We start from the raw sequence: 23,608 nt of genomic DNA, 5'->3' as shown, positions 1-23,608 counted from the left end.
CACTATTTATTAATTTATTATTTATAATAGTAACTTTGTTCCACACTGCTGCCACAAACCAATAAGTTTCACTTCATATAAGACAGTGAAAATACACCTGCTTCAGATTCTAACTAATTGCACCACTAGTCCCAGACTGCTTGATTCATTGCACCCCGTCGCTCACCAGCTAACCTGCTCCATTAATCAGGGCTCATATCCGTCACTTACATGCTCCCCCATATTGTCTCACATTTATTCTGGGCCAGGTATTGAGGTCTCATTCCAAAAGCTTGATATCCTGGCAGCTATTCAGCCAAGTGGGCCACTGCACCCATATTTAATGCTCAACTTTAAGAGACAGTCCTCCCTTGCTCCCCCTGCATGTTAGCTCACACAACCAGGGTGAGCAGTAATTAACAGCATGGGAAAAGATATAGATTATCTTTATTTGTCACATGTATATCAAAACATATAGTGAAGTGTGTTGCTTTAAACCATAGAAAACCATAGAAAAAAACTACAGCACAGAAACAGGCCTTTTGGCCCTTCTTGGCTGTGCTGAACCATTTTCTGCCTAGTCCCACTGACCTGCACACGGACCATATCCCTCCATACACCTCCCATCCATGTATCTGTCCAATTTATTCTTAAATGTTAAAAAAGAACCCGCATTTACCACCTCGTCTGGCAGCTCATTCTACACTCCCACCACTCTCTGTGTGAAGAAGCCCCCCCTAATGTTCCCTTTAAACTTTTCCCCCTTCACCCTTAACTCATGCCCTCTGGATTTTTTTCTCCCCTTTCCTCAGTGGAAAAAGCCTGCTTGCATTCATTCTATCTATACCCATCATAATTTTATATACCTCTATTTTATTGCGTCAAGGACAAATACAGTTTGAGAACTGTGCTGCAGGGCAGCTGGGAAGGGTCGCCACACTTCCTGCGCCAACATAATGTGCCCACAACACACTAACCCTAAACCTATCTTTGGAGTGTGGGAGGGAACTACAGCAGCCAGAGGAAAACCACACGGTCATGGCGAGAACATACAAACTTCTTACAGAGGGTAGCGAGAATCGAACATCGATCTTTTGATCGCTGGCACTATAAAGCGATTGTGCTGACCACTACACTATCGTTCCGCCTCATACGGTGCATTTCTGTATCTTTGATCTCCCTGGAATTCCTCAGTGATGGAAAGAGCCATTGTTGAGTGTTGGGTGCTGGTGCTTGTGATTGTGATCGCCCTCTTGGAACTGAGGCAATAACGAGCGCAGACTTGAAGCAAGAAGGTTAACGCTCCTCCGCCCATTACAACCTCTCATCACACATTCCATTTAGAAACATAGAAACATAGAAACATAGAAAATAGGTGCAGGAGTAGGCCATTCGGCCCTTCGAGCCTGCACCGCCATTTATTATGATCATGGCTGATCATCCAACTCAGAACACCGCCCCAGCCTTCCCTCCATACCCCCTGACCCCCGTAGCCACAAGGGCCATATCTAACTCCCTCTTAAATATAGCCAATGAACTGGCCTCAACTGTTTCCTGTGGCAGAGAATTCCACAGATTCACCACTCTCTGTGTGAAGAAGTTTTTCCTAATCTCGGTCCTAAAAGGCTTCCCCTCTATCCTCAAACTGTGACCCCTCGTTCTGGACTTCCCCAACATCGGGAACAATCTTCCTGCATCTAGCCTGTCCAATCCCTTTAGGATCTTATACGTTTCAATCAGATCCCCCCTCAATCTTCTAAATTCCAATGAGTACAAGCCCAGTTCATCCAGTCTTTCTTCATATGAAAGTCCTGCCATCCCAGGAATCAATCTGGTGAACCTTCTCTGTACTCCCTCTATGGCAAGGATGTCTTTCCTCAGATTAGGGGACCAAAACTGCACACAATACTCCAGGTGTGGTCTCACCAAGGCCTTGTACAACTGCAGTAGTACCTCCCTGCTCCTGTACTCAAATCCTCTCGCTATAAATGCCAGCATACCATTCGCCTTTTTCACCGCCTGCTGTACCTGCATGCCCACTTTCAATGACTGGTGTATAATGACACCCAGGTCTCGTTGCACCTCCCCTTTTCCTAATCAGCCACCATTCAGATAATAATCTGTTTTCCTATTTTTGCCACCAAAGTGGATAACTTCACATTTATTTTGAGATACGGCATAGGGTAGGCCCGTCTGAACTTCAAGCCATGCTGGCCAGCTATCCCCTGATTTAATCCTAGCCTGAGGAGATAGAGTCAGAGGAGCAGAAATGAGGTTCTGTTTGCGCAATAGAGACATACAGATGGGATGTTGCCTCCCTGGTGCCAGGATCAGGGATGTCTCATATCATGTCCATGGCATTCTCAACAGCGAGAGTGATCAACCAGAAATCCTGGTGCATATTGGCAACAGTGACATAAGTAGAGAAGGTCAGGAGGTCCTGGAGAGAGATTTTAGGGAGCTAGGTAGTAAGCTGAGAAACAGGACCTCTGGGGCAGTAACCTCTGGATTGCTGTCTGTGCCACGTGTCAGTGAGAGACACTGAATGATTTGGCAGGTGAATCGTGGTGAAGGGGGCAGGGGTTCAGACTTATGGATCATTGGGATCTCTTCTGGAGAAGGTATGACCTGTTAAAAAAGGACAGTTTACACACGAACCCAAGTGCATCCAATATCCTTGTGGGCATGTTGGCTAGAGTTGTCTGGGTGGGTTTAAACTCCTTTAGTAGGGGGATGGGAGTGACAGTGCTAAAGATGATGTAGTTGGTTTACAAACAGAGGCAATGTGTAGTGAGACTCCTAGCAGGGAGAGGCTGATGATGGGGCAAAATTGCAGCCAACAGGATGAGATACAATGTAAAAGGTGGACAAAATCAAAAAGGGTGAATACAGGACTGAAGGTGTTGTATTTAAACGTGCAAAGTATACAGCATAAGGTAGATGAACTTGTAGCACAGTTACAGATTGGAATACATGATATAGGCATCACTGAATCGTGGCTGAAAGAAGATTATAGCTGAGAGCTTAATGTCCAAGAATACACCTTGTATCAAAGGGCAGGCAGGAAGTGAGAGGGGGAGGCTGTGCTCTGTTGGTAAAAAATGAGGTAAAATCATTAGAAAGAAGGTCTTGAATCACTGTGGATAGAGCTAAGGAACTGCAAGGGTAAAAAGACACTGATGGGAGCTATATGCAGACCCCCAAACAGCAGTAAGGATGTGATCTCAAAAATCCATGGCAAAAGGGCAATGTTACCATGCCATAGTGGATTTCAATAGGCAGATAGATTGGGGAAATCTGGTTGCTGGATTCCAAGAGGGGAATTCCTAGAATGCCTTTGAGATAGGGTTTTAGAGCAGATCATGGCAGTGCCCACTAGAGGATCAGTTATTGTGGATTGGGTGTTGAACAATGATCCAAAATTGATTAGAGACCTGGTGGTAAAAGAATCCTTAGGGGCAAGTGATCATAATATGATCAAATTCACCCTGAAGTTTTGAGAGCAAGAAGCTAAAGTCAGATATATCAGTATTACAATGGAATAAAGGGAATTACAGTGGCATAAGGGAAAGGAGTGGGCCAGAATTGATTGGAAAAGAACACCAGCGGGGATGACAGCAGAGCAGCAAGGGCTGGAATTTCAGGAAGTAATGTAGAAGGCACAGGATATATATATCACAAAGAAGAAGAAGCATTCTAAAGGAAAGATGACACAACAGTGGTTAACAAAAGAAGTCAAAACCAACATAAAAGCCAAAGAAAAGGCATATAATAGAGCAAACATTAGTGAAAGTTGAAGGATTGGGAAGCTTTTCAATACCAACAGAAGGCAACAAAAAACATCATTAAGAATGTAAAGATAGAATACAAAAGTAAGCTTGCCAATAATATGAAAGAGGATGCCAGAAGTTTCTTCAGATACATAAAGTGTAAAAGGGAGACAAGAGTGTGTATCAGGGTTCTAAAAGAGATGGCTGAAGAAATTGTGGAAGGATTAGTAATGATCTTTGAAATATCACTTGATTCTGGAATGATTCAAGAAGACTGGAAAATTGCAAATGTCACTCCACTTTTCAAGAATGGAGAGAGGCAGGAGAAAGAAAATTATGGGCCAGTTAGTCTGACCTCACTAGTTGGGAAGATGTTGGAGTCAATTATTAAGGATAAGGTCCTAGAGAACAGGGAAAATCTTGCCTGACAAACTTGTTGAAATTCTTTGAAGAAATAACAAACAGGATAAACAAAGGAGAATCGGCTGATGTTGTGTACTTTATACTTTATTGTTGCCAAACAATTGATACTAGAACGTACAATCATCACAGCGATATTTGATTCTGCACTTCCAACTCCCTGGATTACAAATATTAAATATTGAAAATACTAAAAATAGTAAAAGTTAGTAAATATTAAAAATTTAAGTTATAAATCCTAAATAGAAAATGGAAAAGTGGAAAGTAAGGTAGTGCAAAAAAAAAACTGAGAGGCAGGTCCGGATATTTGGAGGGTACGGCCCAGATCTGGGTCAGGATCCATTCAGCAGTCATATCACAGTTGGAAAGAAGCTGTTCCCAAATCTGGCCGTACGAGCCTTCAAGCTCCTGAGCCTTCTCCCGGAGGGAAGTGGGACAAAAAGTGTGTTGGCTGGGTGGGTCATGTCCTTGATTATCCTGGCAGCACTGCTCCGACAGCGTGCGGTGTAAAGTGAGTCCAAGGATGGAAGATTGGTTTCTGTGATGTGCTGCACCGTGTTCACGATCTTCTGCAGATTCTTTCGGTCTTGGACAGGACAACTTCCATACCAGGTTGTGATGCACCCTAGAAGACTGCTTTCTACGGTGCATCTATAAAAATTAGTGAGATTTTAGGGGGCAGGCCAAATTTCTTTAGTCTTCTCAGGAAGTAAAGGCAATGGTGGGCCTTCTTGGCAGTGAGCTCTGCTTGGTTGGACCAAGTCAGGTCATTTGTGATATTGACCCCGAGGAACTTAAAGCTTTTGACCTGTTCCACTTGCGCACCACCAATGTAAATTGGGTCTTGTGGTCCGCTACTCCTTCTGAAGTCAACAACCAATTCCTTCGTCTTGTTGATGTTGAGGGATAGGTTATTGTCTTCGCACCATGCCACCAGGTTCTTAATTTCCTCTCTGTACTCAAACTCATCATTACCCGAGATACGGCCTACAATTGTTGTGTCATCAGCAAACTTATATATTGAGTTTGATGGAAACTTGGCTACACAATCATGGGTGTACAGTGAGTACAGCAGGGGGCTGAGTACACAGCCTTGTGGGGCACCGGTGCTCAGAGTGATTGTAGAGGAGAGCTTGTCCCCTATTTTTACAGCCTGGGTCCTGTCTGTGAGGAAGTTGAAGATCCAGCTTGGATCTTCAGAAGGCCTTTGACAAGGTGCCACACATGAGACTGCTTAACAAGCTATGAGCTCATGGTATTACTGGAAAGATTCTAGGAGACAAAAAGTGGGAATAAAAGGGAGCCTTTTCTGGCTGGCTGCCGGAGACTACTGGTGTTCCACAGGGGTCTGTTTTGGGACCAATTATTCATAGGTTACTTGTCAGTGATTTGGATGATGGAATTGATGTCTTTGTTGCAATATTTGCAAATGATATGAAGATAGGTGGAGGGGATGTAGTTTTGTGCTACAGATTAAGAGAAAGGGCAAAGAAATAGCAGATGGAATATAGTGTTGGAAAGTGACTGTCATTCAATTTGGTAGAAGAAATGAAAAGATTGACTATTTTCTAAATGGAGAGAAAGTACAAATAACTAAGGTGCAAAGGGACGTGGGAGTCCTTGTGCAGGATTCCCTAAAGGTTAATTTGCAGCTTGTGTCCGCGGTGAGTAAGGCAAATACGACGTTACCATGCAATTCAAGAGGACTAGAATATAAAAGCAAGGATGTAAAGTTGAAACTTTATAAAGCACTGGTGAGTACTCACTTGGAGCATTGTGAGCAGGTTTGGGCTACTTACCTGAGAAAGGATGTATTGAATCTGGAGAAGGTTCAAAGGAGATTCATGAATGTATTGAATGTATCGCCATATGAAGAACCTTTTGCTGCTCTGGACCTGTATACACTAGAATTCAGAAGAATGAGGAGTGGCCTCATTGAAACCTATTGAATGGTGAAAGATCTTGATAGAGTGAATGTAGAGAGGACACAACCTCAGAATAGAGGAGCGTCCTTTGAGAATAGAGATGAGGAGGACTTTCTTTAGCCAGAGAATGGTGAATCAGGGGGATTCTTTGTCAAGTCTTTATGTCTAATTAAGGCAGAGATTGATAGGTTCTTGATTGGTCAGGGCACGAAAAGGTAACTTGTGGGGTTCCACAAGGTTCAGTGCTTGGCCCATTGCTGTTCATTTTGTATATAAATGATATACGTATGGTCTCTCAGACATTAAAATGCATATTATTTGCTGATGATAGAACTATATTTTGTAGTGGGGAACATCTGAAACAACTTTTGGATACAGTGGAGAAAGAACTAAGAATTATAAAGAGATGGCTGAACTAACAAATTATCACTGGACCTAAGTAGAACTAAATTCATAATATTTGGAAACCGTGTACCAAACTCATATAGAAAACTTGAATAAGTGATGTTGAAATTGATAAGGTATTTGAAACAATATTTTTAGGAGTGGTAATAGATAATAAATTAAGCTGGAAACCACATATAAATTATGTCAAAGCAAAAATGTCGAAATCTATTGCAATACTATACAAAGCGCAAGATTTCTTAAATCAGGAATCTTTGTATACATTATACTGTTCACTTATAGTCCCATACATGACTTACTGTGTAGATGTATGGGGAAGTACATACAAAACAAATATAAACTCAATTTTTCTACAAAAGAAAGTCATACAAATTGTAAATAAGACAAGTCATTATGAGCCAACCAATCCACTATTTATTCAACTAAACACTTCAAAATTAAGAGATTTCATAGATTTTAAAATAATACAAATTATGTATAAAGTAAAAAATGGACAGCTACCACAAAGTATCCAAAGGTTGTTTAAAATGAGAGAAAGTCAACATGATTTGAGAGGAAAATGTACACTTCAAAAACAAAGGATGAGAACAAATATAAAAAATCATTGTATTTCAGTCAGAGGGGTGAATCTATGGGACAGTTGTAGTGAGAATTTCAAAACATGCACCACACTTAACAAGTTTAAAAAATTATTTAAAAATAATTTAATAAATAAATATAAAAAACATGATTTAAAATGAATGGGAGTAATGTAAATAAATGATACTTGGAATTGGATTTTGTGTTAAAAGGTTATGAATTTTTTTGTTTTGATGTGATGATTGACGCCAGGTATGTTATTCTATCCCCAGGCCTACTTTCCATCCGTGCTGGGTTGAGTGTCGAGCTAGCAACTCGACCTCGTAAAAAAGAAATTACCTGCAAAAAGTTGATGGCCTATGCTCTCTCGTGAGTTTAAAGGCAATTTCCTTTTTTTTCCATGTTGTTGTATAAGTAAGAGGGGTAGGCGTAATAAGCTGTAGCTTCAGCCTACACCCTTTCGGTCTGTTTTAAAGAATATCTATGTTTTTTTGTTGTATTTTTGTCCTATGACATAATCGTTATGAAATCATCATTGAAAATGATGCATTTTGTTATGTCTGTACTGACTGAAATAAATTTCATTCATTCATTCATTCATATATATGAGGAGAAGGCAGAAGATTGGGTCAGTCATAATGAAATAGTAGAGGAGACATGATGGGCCAGATGGCCTAATTCTGTTCCTGTATCTTATGGTCTTATTCCACTTGACATCAGTAAACCGCCGAGAACATTGCAACTCAACAAAGCCAACAGTGCAACTTTAGTCTTGAAGACACCCCAGAACCAGTTGTACCTCCAGCTAAGCTCTTCCAGTACAATTATAGTACTGGCTGCTGTGACTGAGAATGAAGTCATGAGAGAGGCACTGAGCTGATAGATATGGAAGAATTTATTCAGCAAAACAAGCAGGCATCATACTGGAGACAATCTAGGAAGAAGAGGCTTCCTTCACCCAACATTGCATGACATTTTTATATGAGGAAAATCAAAACTACCGCAGGACAATTCTGTAGTTACAATGTATTCACAATGCTTCCATTGAATTACAGATAATTTTCAAATACCTAGATCTCCACACCAACACTGCAGACATCCAAAACTAATGTTAATCACCCCTGTCTCTGGCCTGTGTTCATGCATATGCAGGCATTTCAGGTCAAAGGGATGTTTCCTGGTTTTAATAGAACATAGAACATAGAATAGTACAGCACATTACAGGTCCTTCGGCCCACAATGTTGTGCCGATCCTCAAACCCTGCCTCCCATATAAGCCCCCACCTTAAATTCCTCCATATACCTGTCTAGTAGTCTCTTAAACTTCACGAGTGTATCTGCCTCCACTCAGGCAGTGCATTCCATGCACCAACCACTCTCTGAGTAAAAAACCTTCCTCTAATATCCCCCTTGAACTTCCCACCCCTTACCTTAAAGCCATGTCCTCTTGTATTGAGCAGAGGTGCACTGGGGAAGAGGCGCAAGCTATCCACTCTATCTATTCCTCTTATTACCTTGTACACCTCTATCATGTCTCCTGTCATCCTTTTTCTCTCCAAAGAGTAAAGCCCTAGCTCCCTTAATCTCTGATCATAATGCATACTCTCTAAACCAGGTAGCATCCTGGTAAATCTCCTCTGTACCCTTTCCAATGCTTCCACATCCTTCCTATAGCAGGGCGAACAGAACTGGACACAGTACTCCAAGTGTGGCCTAAACAGAGTTTTATAGAGCTGCATCATTACATCGCGATTCTTAAACTCTATCCCTCGACTTATGAAAGCTAACACCGCATAAGCTTTCTTAACTACCCTATCCACCTGTGAGGCAACTTTCAGGGATCTGTGGACATGTACCCCCAGATCCCTCTGCTCCTCCACACTACCAAGTATCTTGCTATTTACTTTGTACTCTGCCTTGGAGTTTGTCTTTCCAAAGTGTACCACCTCGCACTTCTCTGGGTTGAACTCCATCTGCCACTTCTCAGCCCACTTCTGCATCCTATCAATGTCTCTCTGCAATCTTTGACAATCCTCTACACTATCTACCACACCACCAACCTTTGTGTCATCTGCAAACTTGTCAACCCACCCCTCTACCCCCACTTCCAGGTTGTTAATAAAAATCACGAAAAGTAGAGGTTCCAGAACAGATAGTTGTGGGACACCACCAGTCACAATCCTCCAATCTGAATGTACTCCCTCCACCACCACCCTCTGCCTTCTGCAGGCAAGCCAATTCTGAATCCACCTGGCCAAACTTCCCTGGATTCCACGCCTTCTGACTTTCTGAATAAGTCTACCGTGTGGAACCTTGTCAAATGCCTTACTAAAATCCATATAGATCACATCCACTGCACTACCCTCATCTATATGCCTGGTCACCTCCTCAAAGAACTCTATCAGGCTTGTTAGACACGATCTGCCCTTCACAAAGCCATGCTGACTGTACCTGATCAGACCATGATTCTCTAAATGCCCGTAGATCCTATCTCTAAGAATCTTTTCCAACATCCTTCCCACCACAGACGTAAGGTTCACTGGTCTATAATTACTCGGACTATCCCTACTACCTTTTTTGAACAAGGGGACAACATTGACCTCCCTCCAATCCTCCGGTACCATGCCTGTGGACAACAAGGACATAAAGATCCTAGCCAGAGGCTCAGCAATCTCTTTCCTCACATTGTGGAGCAGCCTGGGGAATATTCCATCAGGCCCCGGGAACTATCCGTCCTAATGTATTTTAACAACTTCAACACCTCCTCTTCCTTAATATCAACATGCTCCAGAACATCAACCTCACTCATATTGTCCTTACCATCATCAAGTTCCCTCTCATTGGTGAATACCGAAGAGGAGTATTCATTGAGGACCTCGCTCACTTCCACAGCCTCCAGGCACATTTTCCCACCTTTATCTCTAATCTGTCCTACCTTCACTCCTGTCATCCTTTTGTTCTTCACATAATTGAAGAATGCCTTGGGGTTTTCCTTTACCCTACTCGCCAAGGTCTTCTCATGCCCCCTTATTGCTCTTCTCAGCCCCTTCTTAAGTTCCTTTCCTGCTTCCCTATATTCCTCAAAAGACCCATCTGATCCTTGCTTCCTAAATCTCATTTATGCTGCCTTCTTCCACCTGACTAGATTTTCCACCTCACTTGTCACCCATGGTTCCTTCACCCTACCATTCTTTATCTTCCTCACCGGGACAAATTTATCCCTAACATCCTGCAAGAGATCCCTAAACATCGACCACATGTCCATAGTACATTTGCCTGCAAAAACATCATCCCAATTCACACCCGCAAGTTCTAGCCTTACAGCCTCATAATTTGCCCTTTCCCAATTAAAAATTCTCCTGTCCTCTCTGATTCTATCCTTTTCCATGATAATGCTAAAAGCCAGGGAGCAGTGGTCACTGTCCCCCAGATGCTCACCCACTGAGAGATCTGTGATCTGACCCAGTTCATTACCTAGTACTAGATCTAGTATGGCATTCCCCCTAGTCGGCCAGTCCACATACTGTGACAGGAATCTGTCCTGGACACACTTAACAAACTCTGCCCCGTCTAAACCCTTAGAACTAATCAGGTGCCAATCAATATTAGGGAAGTTAAAGTCACCCATGATAACAACTCTGTTATTTTTGCACCTTTCCAAAATCTGCCTCCCAATCTGCTCCTCTGTATCTCTGCTGCTACCAGAGGGCCTATAGAATACCCCCAATAGAGTAACTGCTCCCTTCCTGTTCCTGACTTCCACCCATACTGACACAAAAGAGGATCCTGCTACATTACCCACCCTTTCTGTAGCTGTAATAGTATCCCTGACCAATAATGCCACCCCTCCTCCCTTTCCCCCCCTCTCTATCCCTTTTAAAGCACTGAAATCCAGAAATATTGAGAATCCATTCCTGCCCTTGTGCCAGCCAAGTCTCTGTAATCGGCACTACATCATAATTCCATGTATGTATCCAAGCTCTCAGTTCATCACCTTTGTTCCTGATGCTTCTTGCATTGAGGTACACACATTTCAGCCCTTCTACCTTACTGTCTTTACACCGTTTATTCTGCGTCTCTTTCCTCAAAGCCTCTCTATATGTTAGATCTGGCTTTACTCCATGCACTTCTTTCACTGTTCTATTGCTCCGGGTCCCATCCCCCTTGCAAATTAGTTTAAACCCTCCCAAACCATGCTAGCAAACCTACCTGCAAGGATATTGCTCCCCCTTGAGTTCAGGTGCAACCCATCTAATCCGTACAGGTCCCACCTTCCCCAGAAGAGATCCCAATGATCCAAAAATCTAAAACCCTGCTCCCTGCACGAACTCCTCAGCTACGCATTCAACTGCCATCTCCTCCAATTCTTACCATCACTGTCACGTAGCACTGGCAGCAATCCTGAGAACGCCACCCTTGAGGTCTTGTTCTTCAGCCTTCTGCCTAGGTCCCAAAACTCACACTTCAGGACCTCATCCCTCTTCCTTCCTATGTCATTGGTACCAACATATATCACAACTTCTGGCTGTTTTCCCTCTCGTACCAGGATGTCATGCACCCGGTCAGAGATATCCCGGACCCTGGCACCCAGGACGCGACAAATCATGCGGGTGTCCTTCTCACGTCCACAAAATCTCCTGTCTGCTCCCCTGATCATAGAGTCTCCAATGACGACAGCTCTCCTCTTCTCCGTCCCACCCTTCTGCACCACCAGGTCAGACTCAGTGCCAGAGGCCCTGCCATTGTGGCTCACACCTGTTCGGTCATCCCTGCCAACAGTATCCAGGACGGTAAACTTATTATTCAGGGGAATGGATACAGGGGTGCTCTGCACTACCTGTCTGCTCACTTTCGCCTTCCCCCCTCTGACTGTCACCCAATGACCTGCTTCTGACATCCTAGGTGTGACTACCTCCCTGTAGCTCTCATCTTGGACTGCCTCATTCTCCTTTATAAGTCAAAGGTCATCCAGCTGCTGCTCCAGATTCCTTGCGTGGTCTTCCAGATCGCCCAGCCATATGCACTTCTGGCAGATGTGACTCTGCGGGAGAGGGGCATTCCCCCAAGACTGCCACATCTCACATGAGAGGCACATCACCATCTCAGGAGGCATTGTAAAGACTAACTGCGAGCAAGCTTGTCCTCTGCCTCTTCTCGTTGAAGCCTCTGGAGTCAAAGCCTCAAAGCTCCACTCCTTCACGGGCCCACTCACTCACTGGCCGCTTTCCACAAGGTTCTTTGTCGACCTTGACCTGCAGCTCCAAGAACACTATTGTTCCGAGCTGCATTTTAACTCAATCTACAATCCACATTCAGATCTGAAGACTGGATGGTGTTGAAATTAATATTTGCTATATTTCATAGCTCTGGATTATGCCCTAACACTGGCAACTAGTCAATAATATGGAATATTACCCAGTGATGCCCCATTGACAAAATTTGGGAGAAATCTAATCTAGCTCACTTCTACCCAATCAATCTACCCTCACTCATCAGGAGAGTGCAACTGACTCCCCAATAACTGTTTACTAATGACCAGTTTGGGTTTCATCAAGATAATTTAGTTCCCACCTCGGTGATAGCAACTCAGAGGCAATGAGTCACTATCTTATTTGATTGGCAGCCCATTAAACACCCTGGGCATTCATCCCTATCAGCACATAGTGTAGAGTTGAAGGTTCCACAACATATACTGTAGTCATTTGTCAAGGCTACTCCAATAGTCCTCTCAAACCAGGACCTCTACCACCTAAGAGCAGCAAATCCATGAGAAAAAGACATGTAGAGTTCCATTCCAATATACATACGATTGTATTGTTAGCCGTTCATCGTCATTGGATTCAAGTCCTGGAACTGCGTACGCAACATTCATCAGAGTAGCTCCACTAGAAGGATTGCAATGGTCAAAAAGTTAGCTCGCCTTGCGAAGGTCACAAAGCCATGAGCAATATATGCTGGCCTGACAGCAGTGGCCAGTTTTCAAAAATTAAGATATAAAAAAAGAAAAAAAGAATTGTGCAGACTGAACAAGAACATGACAGAGATGGTTGGTTACTGTTGGGTATTTGTGACACTTATCATCCTGTCAGAGAATCCTGAATAAGTGAAAGAAAAGGCAACAGTAAGCACACTGACATTAGAAAGGAAGGATGCTCACCCATTGAATAATAGTGGAATGAAATTAAGGCATCAGGTCATGACTCTGTAAGAAGCTTAGATGGTGCACTGAAATGATAAAACATAGGTGCATTTATCATGCAGACAGGGACACTTTTATTCCTTAATTATTTCAAATATATTGTGAAATGAGAGACAACTCAGATTCTAACCAGGCTTTAAGCAGATATTTCAAAGGACAATGGTGACCTCTAGTGATTTTCACCAAAATTGCAAATAGTTTATTTTTCACATTATCATTCATGTATGGCACAGAAATAGACCAACTAGATTCAACTCTTTGCTTAACTATTTGCAACATAGAAAATAGAACATAGGAAACCTACAGCACAATACAGGCCCTTTGGCCCACAAAGCTATGTCCTTACCTTAGAAATTACCTAGGGTTGGTACAAAAGAGAGAAAACTTGTGACTGTTAGATCGCTTTGTGCCGCTAACTGTTCAAATGGGCCCTATAGCCTAGCGTTTGCCTTTCTTCAGCTAAAGCTCTCGGATTTCTGTTTGGTGTGGGACGCATCTAAGGTTATCATCTGGAAACTTAATTGGAAAGACCTAATGGCATCCATTCCATCAACTGGATCACTTGCAGCAACCCATGATTATTACCGGAGATGCCTTGGTTCAGCTTGGTTCAGCTCCTGTGGCAGCTCTGAGCATATTGGGGAAGTGATTCCACACCACCCAGGATTACCAAAGTCTGCATTGGGCCAATGGTGGATCAGTTTTTTCTTTGGAAAAACACAGAACCATCCAGTGATGACAACTCTCACTGAGTCATCAGAGAGTGGGAAGATAAACTGCATCTTGCCTCAAGAAATGGTGAGGAAGAGGCATGCCAGTGAGCCCAGCAAAGCTTCATCTTAATGACTGACTTCCTGAAGAAGATGCTAGGAATTTTAGGTGTTCCTAACTAAATTTTAAAAGCTGCTTTAGTTTAAACTTGTAATGCAATCAAAATATAATTGAGGTTTTTGTGGATTAATGACTTTTTAACATCTTGTAATAAACTTTAGCAGCCCATCTGTAAAAAAAAAGAAATTACCTAGGGTTACCCATAGCCCTCTATTTTTCTAAGCTCCATGTACCTATCCAGGAGTCTCTTAAAAGACCCAAGCAACACACATCAAAGTTGCTGGTGAATGCAGCAGGCCAGGCAGCATCTGTAGAAAGAGGTACAGTCGACGTTTCAGGCCGAGGCCCTTCGTCAGGACTAACTGAAGGAAGAGTGAGTAAGGAATTTGAAAGTTGGAGGGGCAAGGGGAGATCCAAAATGATAGGAGAAGACAGGAGGGGGAGGGATAGATCCAAGAGCTGGACAGGTGATAGGCAAAAGGGGATACAAGAGGATCATGGGACAGGAGGTCCGGGAAGAAAGACACGGGGGGGGGGGAACCCAGAGGATAGGCAAGAGGTATATTCAGAGGGACAGAGGGAGAAAAAGGAGAGTGAGAGAAAGAATGTGTGCATAAAAATAAGTAACAGATGGGGTACGAGGGGGAGGTGGGGCCTTAGCGGAAGTTAGAGAAGTCGATGTTCATGCCATCAGGTTGGAGGCTACCCAGACGGAATACAAGGTGTTGTTCCTCCAACCTGAGTGTGGCTTCATCTTTACAGTAGAGGAGGCCATGGATAGACATGTCAGAATGGGAATGGGATGTGGAATTAAAATGTGTGGCCACTGGGAGATCCTGCTTTCTCTGGCGGACAGAGCGTAGATGTTCAGCAAAGCGGTCTCCCAGTCTGCGTTGGGTCTCGCCAATATATAAAAGGCCACATCGGGAGCACCGGACGCAGTATATCACCCCAGTCGACTCACAGGTGAAGTGTTGCCTCACCTGGAAGGACTGTTTGGGGCCCTGAATGGTGGTAAGAGAGGAAGTGTAAGGGCATGTGTAGCACTTGTTCCGCTTACACGGATAAGTGCCAGGAGGGAGATCAGTGGGGACGGATGGGGGGGACGAATGGACAAGGGAGTTGCGTAGGGAGCAATCCCTGCGGAATGCAGAGAGACGGGGGGAGGGAAAGATGTGCTTAGTGGTGGGATCCCGTTGGAGGTGGCGGAAGTTACGGAGAATAATATGTTGGACCCGGAGGCTGGTGGGGTGGTAGGTGAGGACCAGGGGAACCCTATTCCTAGTGGGGTGGCGGGAGGATGGAGTGAGAGCAGATGTACGTGAAATGGGAGAGATACCTATTGTTTCCACCTCCACCACTGTCGCTGGCAGCCCATTCCATGTTCTCACCACTCACTGCATAATAAAAATTACTCCTGACATCCCCTCTGTACCAAGATCCCTCTGATTCTCCACACTGCCAAGAGTCTTACCATTAATATTATATTCTGCCATCATATTTGACCTACCAAAATGAACCACCTCACACTTATCTGGGTTGAACTCTATCTGCCACTTCTCAGCCCAGTTTTGCATCCTATCAATGTCCCGCTGTAACCTCTGACAGCCGTCCACACTAGCCACAACACCCCCAACCTTTGTGCCATCAGCAAATTTACTAACCCATCCCTCCACTTCCTCATCCAGGTCATTCATAAAAATCAAGAAGAGTAGGGGTTCCAGAACAGATCCCTGAGGCACATCACTGGTCACCGGCCTCCATGCAGAATATGATCCATCTACAACCACTCTTTGCCTTCTGTGGGCAAGCCAGTTCTGGATCCACAAAGCAATGTCCCCTTGGATCCCATGCCTCCTTACTTTCTCAATAAGCCTTGCATGGGGTACCTTATTGAATATCTTGCTGAAATCCATATACACTACATCTACTGCTCTTCTTTCATCAATATCCTCAAAAAATTCAATCAGGCTCGTAAGGCATGATCTGCCTTTGACAAAGCTATGCTGACATGTTCCTGGATGTAATTCCTAGTACCAATGGTATAATCAGATTTATCAGTTTAACTGCAGTTGATGTCTTGTTTTCACTGAGATACTTGTTGCTTCATCTCCAAGCAACGTAATTCTCCATAACTTTCACCATCTCCAACAGGATCCCACCACCAAGAATATCTTTCCTACCCCCTCAACATCACTCCCCCACTTTCTGCTTTCTGCAGGGTTCGCTCCCTATGCGACTCCCTTGTCCATTCATCCCTCCTCACTGATCTCCCTCCTGGCAGTTCTCCTTGCAAGTCAAACAAGTGCTACGTCTGCCCCTGCTACCATTCAGGACCCTAATCAGTCCTTCCAGGTGAGGCGATACTTCAGCGATGCTCCTGGTGTGGCCTCCTGTAGATTGGTGAGACCCGATGTAGATTGGGAGACCACTTCAATGTACACTGATGCTGCATCCTCCAGAAAAAGCGAGATCTCCCAGTGGCCACCCAATTTAATTCCACTTCCCATTCCCAGACTGACATGTCAGTCCATGTCCTCCTCTTCCATCGCAATGAGGCCTCACACAGTGTGGAGGAGCAACACCTTATATTTCTTCTGCGTAGCCTCCAATCTGATGGGATGAACATCAATTTCTTGAACTTCTGGTTAACCCCCCTCCCCCACCATCCCGCATTCCCTTTTCCCTCTCTCATCTTATCTCCTTAGCTGCCTCTCACCTCCCTCTGGGTCTCCTCCCCCTTCCATTTCTTCCATGGCCTTCTGTCCTCTCCTGTCAGATTCACCCTTCTCCAGCCTTGTATCTCTTTTACCAGTCAACTTCCCAGTTCTTCACTTCACCCCGCCGCCCCTCCCAGTTTCACCTATCACTTTTTTCACTTTTTGTTTCTTCCTTACACCTCCCCCCCCACCTTCTAACTCTGACTCATCATCTTGTTTTCTCCAGTCCTGATGAAGGGTTTCGGTCCAATATGTCTACTATACTCTTTTTCATATTTGCCGCCTGGCCTGCTGATTTCCTCCAACATTCAGTGTGTGTCGCTTGGATTTCCAGCATCTGCAAAGTTCTCTTGCTTGCTTCATCTCCATCTTTGTTTGGCAGAGACATTTTCTCATTATTGCCTGGTTGTTGGAATCCTCTCCATAAGGTAGATTTATGAGCCTCGATCATCTAAGCTAGCTGTGGTTAGAAACAGAAGTGGGAAATAAATAATAGCCTGCCTGGTGATGCCCATACTCCATAAATGAATTTCTAAAAATGTTTGAACTAATTCTTTTTTCATCCTCTCATTCAGTTAACACAATGGTGCAGCTCCACTTAATTCAATTTTACTGACTAAGATGCATTTATTATATAATATAGATAATATTCTAGAGTTACCTTATCCCTTTATTTATAGTTCTTCCACACTATCTACTCATCTAGCAGTGCTACATACACTCAGTGGCCTCTTTATTAGGTACTTCTGTGGTCTTGTGCTGCTGTAGCCCAATCAGTTCACGGTTCAACATGTTGTGAGTTCAGAGGTGCTTTTCTGCACACCACTGTCGTAATGTGTCAGCATGAACCAGTGTGGCCATATTTTTTCTGACTTCTCTCATTAGCAAGGCATTTTTGCCCAGAGAGCTGCCACTCCCTGGATTTTTCTTTTTGATTTTTGCACCATTTTCTGTAAACTCTAGAGATTGCTGCGCATGAAAATCCCAAGAGATCAGCACTTTTTACCATAGTCAAATCACCTCGTCTGGCACCAACAGTCATTCCACAGTCAAAGTCACTTTGGCCACATTTCTTCCCCATTCTGATGTTTGGTCTGAGCAACAACTGAACCTCTTGACTACGTCTGCGTGCTTTTATGCTTTGAGTTGCTGCCACATGATTGGTCGATTAGATATTTGTATTAACGAGCAGGTGTACAGTTGAGGCTATTGAAGTTGTCACTGAGTGTATTCCACATGCAAAGTGTGGCTGGATAAAATCTTCAAAAAGCCATTGTTGGTGGAATGGGCAGATTTTCCTTGACCCAGGTTAACTATCAGTCTTAGATTTAATCAAACTTTTCATTTTCTTTTCTTCTTTAAGGTCTTCCAGTTTAAGTTACCTTTAAAGAGAGTCTCAGAGACTCAACAACTAAACTGTGACAACACCTACAGAACAAAATGTGGCAGAAATAGCATGGAATCTGAGGTCAAGGCTTGTAAATCTGATTAATGGTCTTTTGTCATTCCTCAGGATCTTGACACTGGAAGTCAGACTCATGACCTCGACATGCTGCTTCTACACATACACATTATTTGTTTCTTGATTGACCAAACAGTTTGTATGATTGGGAATGCTGCCTGACCTGCTGAGTTCCTTCAGCATTTAGTGTATGTTGTAGGGGAATATAAAGCTTGATTGCTATTGAACTGCCTTCTACTTTTGATGATGTAGTCTTACATTCTGCTGGCCTTGCTAATCATTGTTCTGCACAGATTTTACTTACTCAATATCGGAAGGAAAGAAAGAGGCCGATAATGCCAATATGAAGTAACGCACATCTTCACTTGGGTGCAAATCAGCACACCAGAATTATCTACTGTCAACATTGCAAGGCCAGAGCAAATTCCTATTCAAAGTGTAGGGTTCTCAGTAATATTAACTGCTAACTGCTAATAATGAAATGGCTTCTCGGTAGTGTTAAAATGAACTGGCTTCTCTGTAATGTTAACTGATGCGGGAAGGTTCTCTGTTGCAGCATGTTTGGGTTATAATTGGGACTTGTATTCATTTGCTAACCAATAGAACTGATGTTATTCTTTCTGTCTGTGTGAAAGCTGTTAGTTTACGCGGGCTTGAGGGTTTTTTTCAGTGAAGAAGAACGAAGAGGAAGGACGTGCTGGACGTGCTCCGGTAGACCACCATGGTTGGTCCCAGTCGGAGGGGCGAGGGGTTCGGAGGAGATCGAATGGTGGAGAGAAGACTTCATTAATTGAGCTCCAACGGTTCTGCACGAATTGGTTGAACTCTGATAAGCTTGGCGCCTTTTTCTTTTCCTTTTATATTTGTATCTCTATTAACCACATAGTCACATTAAGATTTATAAAGTGTAATCAGTTATTCGTACCCTGTGTGCTGTCAGATATCTTACGTGTGAGTTTGTACCGGGTTGCATTACACAGCATCCACGCAAACGTGAGCCCCATTTTGCGGGCGGACGGGGTTTCCCTCAGACAAACGTGAGTCGATAGCCCTAAGCGTTACAAAGGTAAAAGAAAACTCATGGCAGTATGTCTCCAGGAAATTCATGAGTAATGTATGAGGCTGTTGGGTTATCTAAAACCTGCAAATTTAAGAAAAGAATTACAACTGCAGCCCATCATCACAGGTGAATTCACTACTCAAGAGCTTCAGGAGATGCAGGGATGGATTACAATGACAAATAGCAATATTTTGTGGAGTAATTAAAGTGAAAAAATTAGTTGTCCGGGGAATGTCAGTATGAATTTCTATTTTAATTTTCCTTCTTCAAAATAATGATTTTTTCTTAATGTGATTAAAGTGTATTTTTTCATGAAAATAAATATAGCAGATTTTGATTAATTGGGCTATTTGTTAACCAGGACAACCGCTTATTTGGGACAACTCTTAAAGAACAAAATCTAATTGAAAAACTGGTCAGGTTCCTTTCATTTATTTGGTACGCAGGAGACTTTTGCCAAACAGTGTTAACCACATGCACCTGCTGTGGCCATTTGGTACCACATCCTGATTAGTGTGAACAGTTTTTAAATAGTTGTGGAGGGCTATGTTCTGGGTGCAGGTCAATGGCAATGGCTGATTAATGGTTCGCAATGGACTAGATGGGCCAAAGGTCCTGTTAATGGGCTGTAGTGTTCTATGACTCTATACAGTGCCTGTAAAAGGTATTCACCTCCCCCTCCCCCACCCCATTTGCACCATTGAACACTGGATTTAATTTGGCTTATTTTGACACTAATCAACAGAAAAATACTCTTTCATGTCAAAGTGAAAACAGATCTCTACAAAATGATCTAAATTAATTACAAATATAAAGCACAAAATAATTGATTGCATAAGTATTCATCCCCTTTAATATGGCACCCCAAATCATCACTTGTGCAGCCAATTGGTTTTAGAAGTCACATAATTAGTTAAATGTGTGCAGTCAAGGTGTTTCAATTGATTGTAGTAAAAATACACCTGTGTCTGGTGAGGCACTATCCTAGCATAAACTACACCATGAAGACAAAAGAATACTCCAGCAACTCTGTGAAAAGTTTATTGAAAAGCACAAGTTGGGAGATGGATGCAAGAAAATTTCCAAGTCACTGAATATTCCTTGGAGTACAATTAAGTCAATCATCAAGAAATGGAAAGAATATGACAGAGCTGTAAAACTGCCTAGAGCAGGCCGTCCTCAAAAACTGAGTGACTATGCAAGAAGGGGATTAGTGAGGGAGGCCACCAAGAGACCTATGACAACTTTGGAGGAGTTACAAGCTTCAGTGGCTGAGATGGGAGAGACTGCACATACAAGAACTGTTCCCTGGGTGCTTCACCATTTGCAGCTTTATGCAAGAGTGACAAAGAGAAAGCCACTGTTGAAAAAAATCTCATATGAAATCTCAGCTAGTGTTTGCCAGAATGTGGGAGACTCTGAAGTCAGCTGGAAGAAGCTTCTGTGGTCTCATGAAACCAAAACTGAGCTTTTTGGCCATCAGACTAAACACTGTTTGGTGTAAACCAAACACCGCAGATTAGATTAGATTATGAGGACACGCAGTCCTCTTTTATTGTCATTTAGTAACACATGCATTAAGAAATGATACAATGTTCCTCCAGTGTGATATCACAGAAACACAAGACAGACCAAGACTGAAAAACTGACAAAAACCACATAATTATAACATATAGTTACAACAGTGCAAGCAATACCGTAATTTGATAGAAGAACAGACCATGGGCACGGTAAAAAAAAGTCTCTTGAAAGTCCCAACGTCTCACGCAGATGGTAGAAGGAAGAAAATTCTCCCTGCCCTGAGCTTCCAGAGCCACAAACTTGCCGATGCAGCATCCTGGAAGCACCCGACCACAGTCCGTCCGAAAACTTCGAGCCTCCGACACTGAACACCGAGCACCGTCTCTGCCAAGCACTTTGACCCCAACCCTGGCCGTCAGCAACAGGCAAAGCCAAGGATTTGGGGCCTTCCCTCCGGAGACTCTCGATTGCACAGTAGCAGCGGCAGCAAAACGGGCATTTCAGAAGTTTCTCCAGATGTTCCTCTGTGCTTCTCGCATCCATCTCCATCAAATCCGGATTGTGCATGGCCCCTATTTAACAAATACGATATCATTTCACCAGAGAGCATGGTGGTGGCTGCATCATACTGTAGGGTTGCTTCACTGGAAGGCTTGTGAAGGTAGAGGGCAAAATGAATGCTGCAAAATACAGGGAAATCCTGGAGGAAACCTGATGCAGCCTGCAAGAGAACTGTGACATGGGGGAAAATTTGTTTTCCAGCAAGACAATGACCCCTAGCATAAAGCCAAAGCTACACAGCAAAGTTAAATGTCCTGGAGTGGCCAAGTCAGAGTCCAGATCTCAATCCAATTGAGAATTTGTGGCTGGACTTGAAAAGGGTTGTTCACTCATGATCCTTTTCCAATCTGACAGAGCTTAAGCTATTTTGTAAAGAAGAATGGGTAAAATTGTAGTGTCCAAATGTGTAAAGCTGATCGAGACCTATGCACACAGACTCGAGGCTATTAGTGCTACCAAAAGAGCATCTACTAAATACTGACTTGAAGGGGGAGAGTAATTATGCAATCAATTACTTTGTGTTTAATAATTGTAATAAATTCAGAACAATTTGTAGAAATTTGTTTTCACTTTGACGCGAAGGGATATTTCTTGATGATCAGTGTCAAAAACGTCAAATTTAGTCCACTGTGGTTCAATGTTTTAAAACAATAAAACATTAAAACATCTGGGTGGGGGGGGGGTGAATATTTTGTGGGCCAAGGGGCCTGTAATGTGCTGTAGATTTCTATGTTCTATTTCTAACTGAGAGAGCATTCTAACTGATTGGATCGTCTTCTGGTATGGAGGAGCCAATTCACAGGCTTCAGAGGGACGTAGGCTCAGCCAGCCCCATCACCAGCCCAAGTGCCCCACCATCGAGGACACCTTCAAAAGAGGATGCCTCAAGAAGCAGCATCCATCACGAAGAACCCTCCGCATCCAGACAGGCCCTCTTCTCATGGGTAGCAGCAAGGACTAGTAAAGGAGCCTGAAAATGCATACTCAATGTTTTAGGAACAGTATTTTCCCCTCTGCCATCATCTGTGAACCGTCAACATAATTTTGTTATTACTTGTTTGCACTTCTTATGTGTTTGTTATAGCTTATAATAATTTGTTATGCCTGTACTGTACTGCTGTCACAAAACAACAAATTTTGTGACTTATTCCAGTGACAATAAACCTGAAAATCTGATTTTCCATCTAATGATGATTCGAAGTCCAACTTGATATGAAGCTTTCATCAATGGAGACCTGGGGAACTTCTCAGCAGTGGTTTCAATATATAATAAAACATTTTCTATTTTTTTCTTTCTCTGTTGTTTTCTTTATAATATTGCTATATTTTTTCCATTACCTCAAAACTATGAAAGTACACCATAGCTTCTACAATGACCAAGACTATAATAAACTAGAGCCAATGGCTGCCTAGGGGAGACAGAAGAGACTGCTGATGCTGGAATCTTCAACACACAAAGCACTGGGGGATCTCATCAGGTCAGGCAGCATCTATGGAGGGAAATTGACTATCAAAGTTTCAGATCGAGACCCTTCATTTGGACCCATCCATTCAGACTTCATCTGCATAATAGCTGACTAGAATGGCTGACGTGGGAATAGCAGATGTAGCTGAAGTCTCTCACATCTATGGACTCAGTAGCAAGGCTGGAGGCAGAGCCCAGATATGCTGAGCAGCGTGGGCATACACCCTACAGATGTTGTTGTTCATCTTTACGTCAGGTATGGCTGGGAGACGGAAACACCTCTTAATCTGAATGAAGTCACTGAGCTGAATTGAGAAGGAAGTCCTGGGTAGTTGCATAGGTTCTTTATTGTACTTAGTATTACTATTTTAATTAGCATATTGTACATGAACAGTTAAATAAATAAAGTTAGATTTAATTATTTTAACCCTTTGAAATCCTTTGTTCAGAGATATTTAAAGGGCACTTTAAAAGGACATTGAGGCAATCATGAGTAGATTTATAAGGGGATTTTTGCCTGCAGAAGGGGCAGGTAAAATTGAATTTGATCCATCCCAATGATTTATATTAAAGCAGATAACTCCACTTGCCTGCAATTAACTGAGATATATGTTTATAATTTTTATCAAAAACTGCTGATATTTTTAACATATCCGCCCTCTGATATTCTAGCAGGGAGGTTTGCTAAGGCTATTGGGGAGAGTTTAAACT

General features: G+C 43.0%; 1 protein-coding gene across 1 annotated transcript; it reads left to right on the top strand.

Annotated features, from left to right (window-relative positions):
- The first annotated feature begins 13,685 nt into the window (after window positions 1-13,685).
- On the top strand, window positions 13,686-14,266 carry LOC140202163 (pancreatic progenitor cell differentiation and proliferation factor-like). The gene has a single exon (XM_072267036.1). The coding sequence runs from the start codon at window positions 13,812-13,814 to the stop codon at window positions 14,118-14,120; it is 309 nt and encodes a 102-aa protein (XP_072123137.1). The 5' UTR covers window positions 13,686-13,811; the 3' UTR covers window positions 14,121-14,266.
- Window positions 14,267-23,608: the final 9,342 nt, after the last annotated feature.

This window comes from Mobula birostris, chromosome 8, assembly GCF_030028105.1.
Source record: "Mobula birostris isolate sMobBir1 chromosome 8, sMobBir1.hap1, whole genome shotgun sequence".
NCBI classification, from domain to species: domain Eukaryota; kingdom Metazoa; phylum Chordata; class Chondrichthyes; order Myliobatiformes; family Myliobatidae; genus Mobula; species Mobula birostris.
Note: the sequence above shows the minus strand (reverse complement) of the source record. Positions and strands in the feature narration are given on the sequence as shown.

Coding starts and splice junctions, on each gene's coding strand:
- LOC140202163 (XM_072267036.1), top strand. CDS start 13,812: ATGGCATCCATTCCATCAACTGGATCACTTGCAGCAACCCATGATTAT.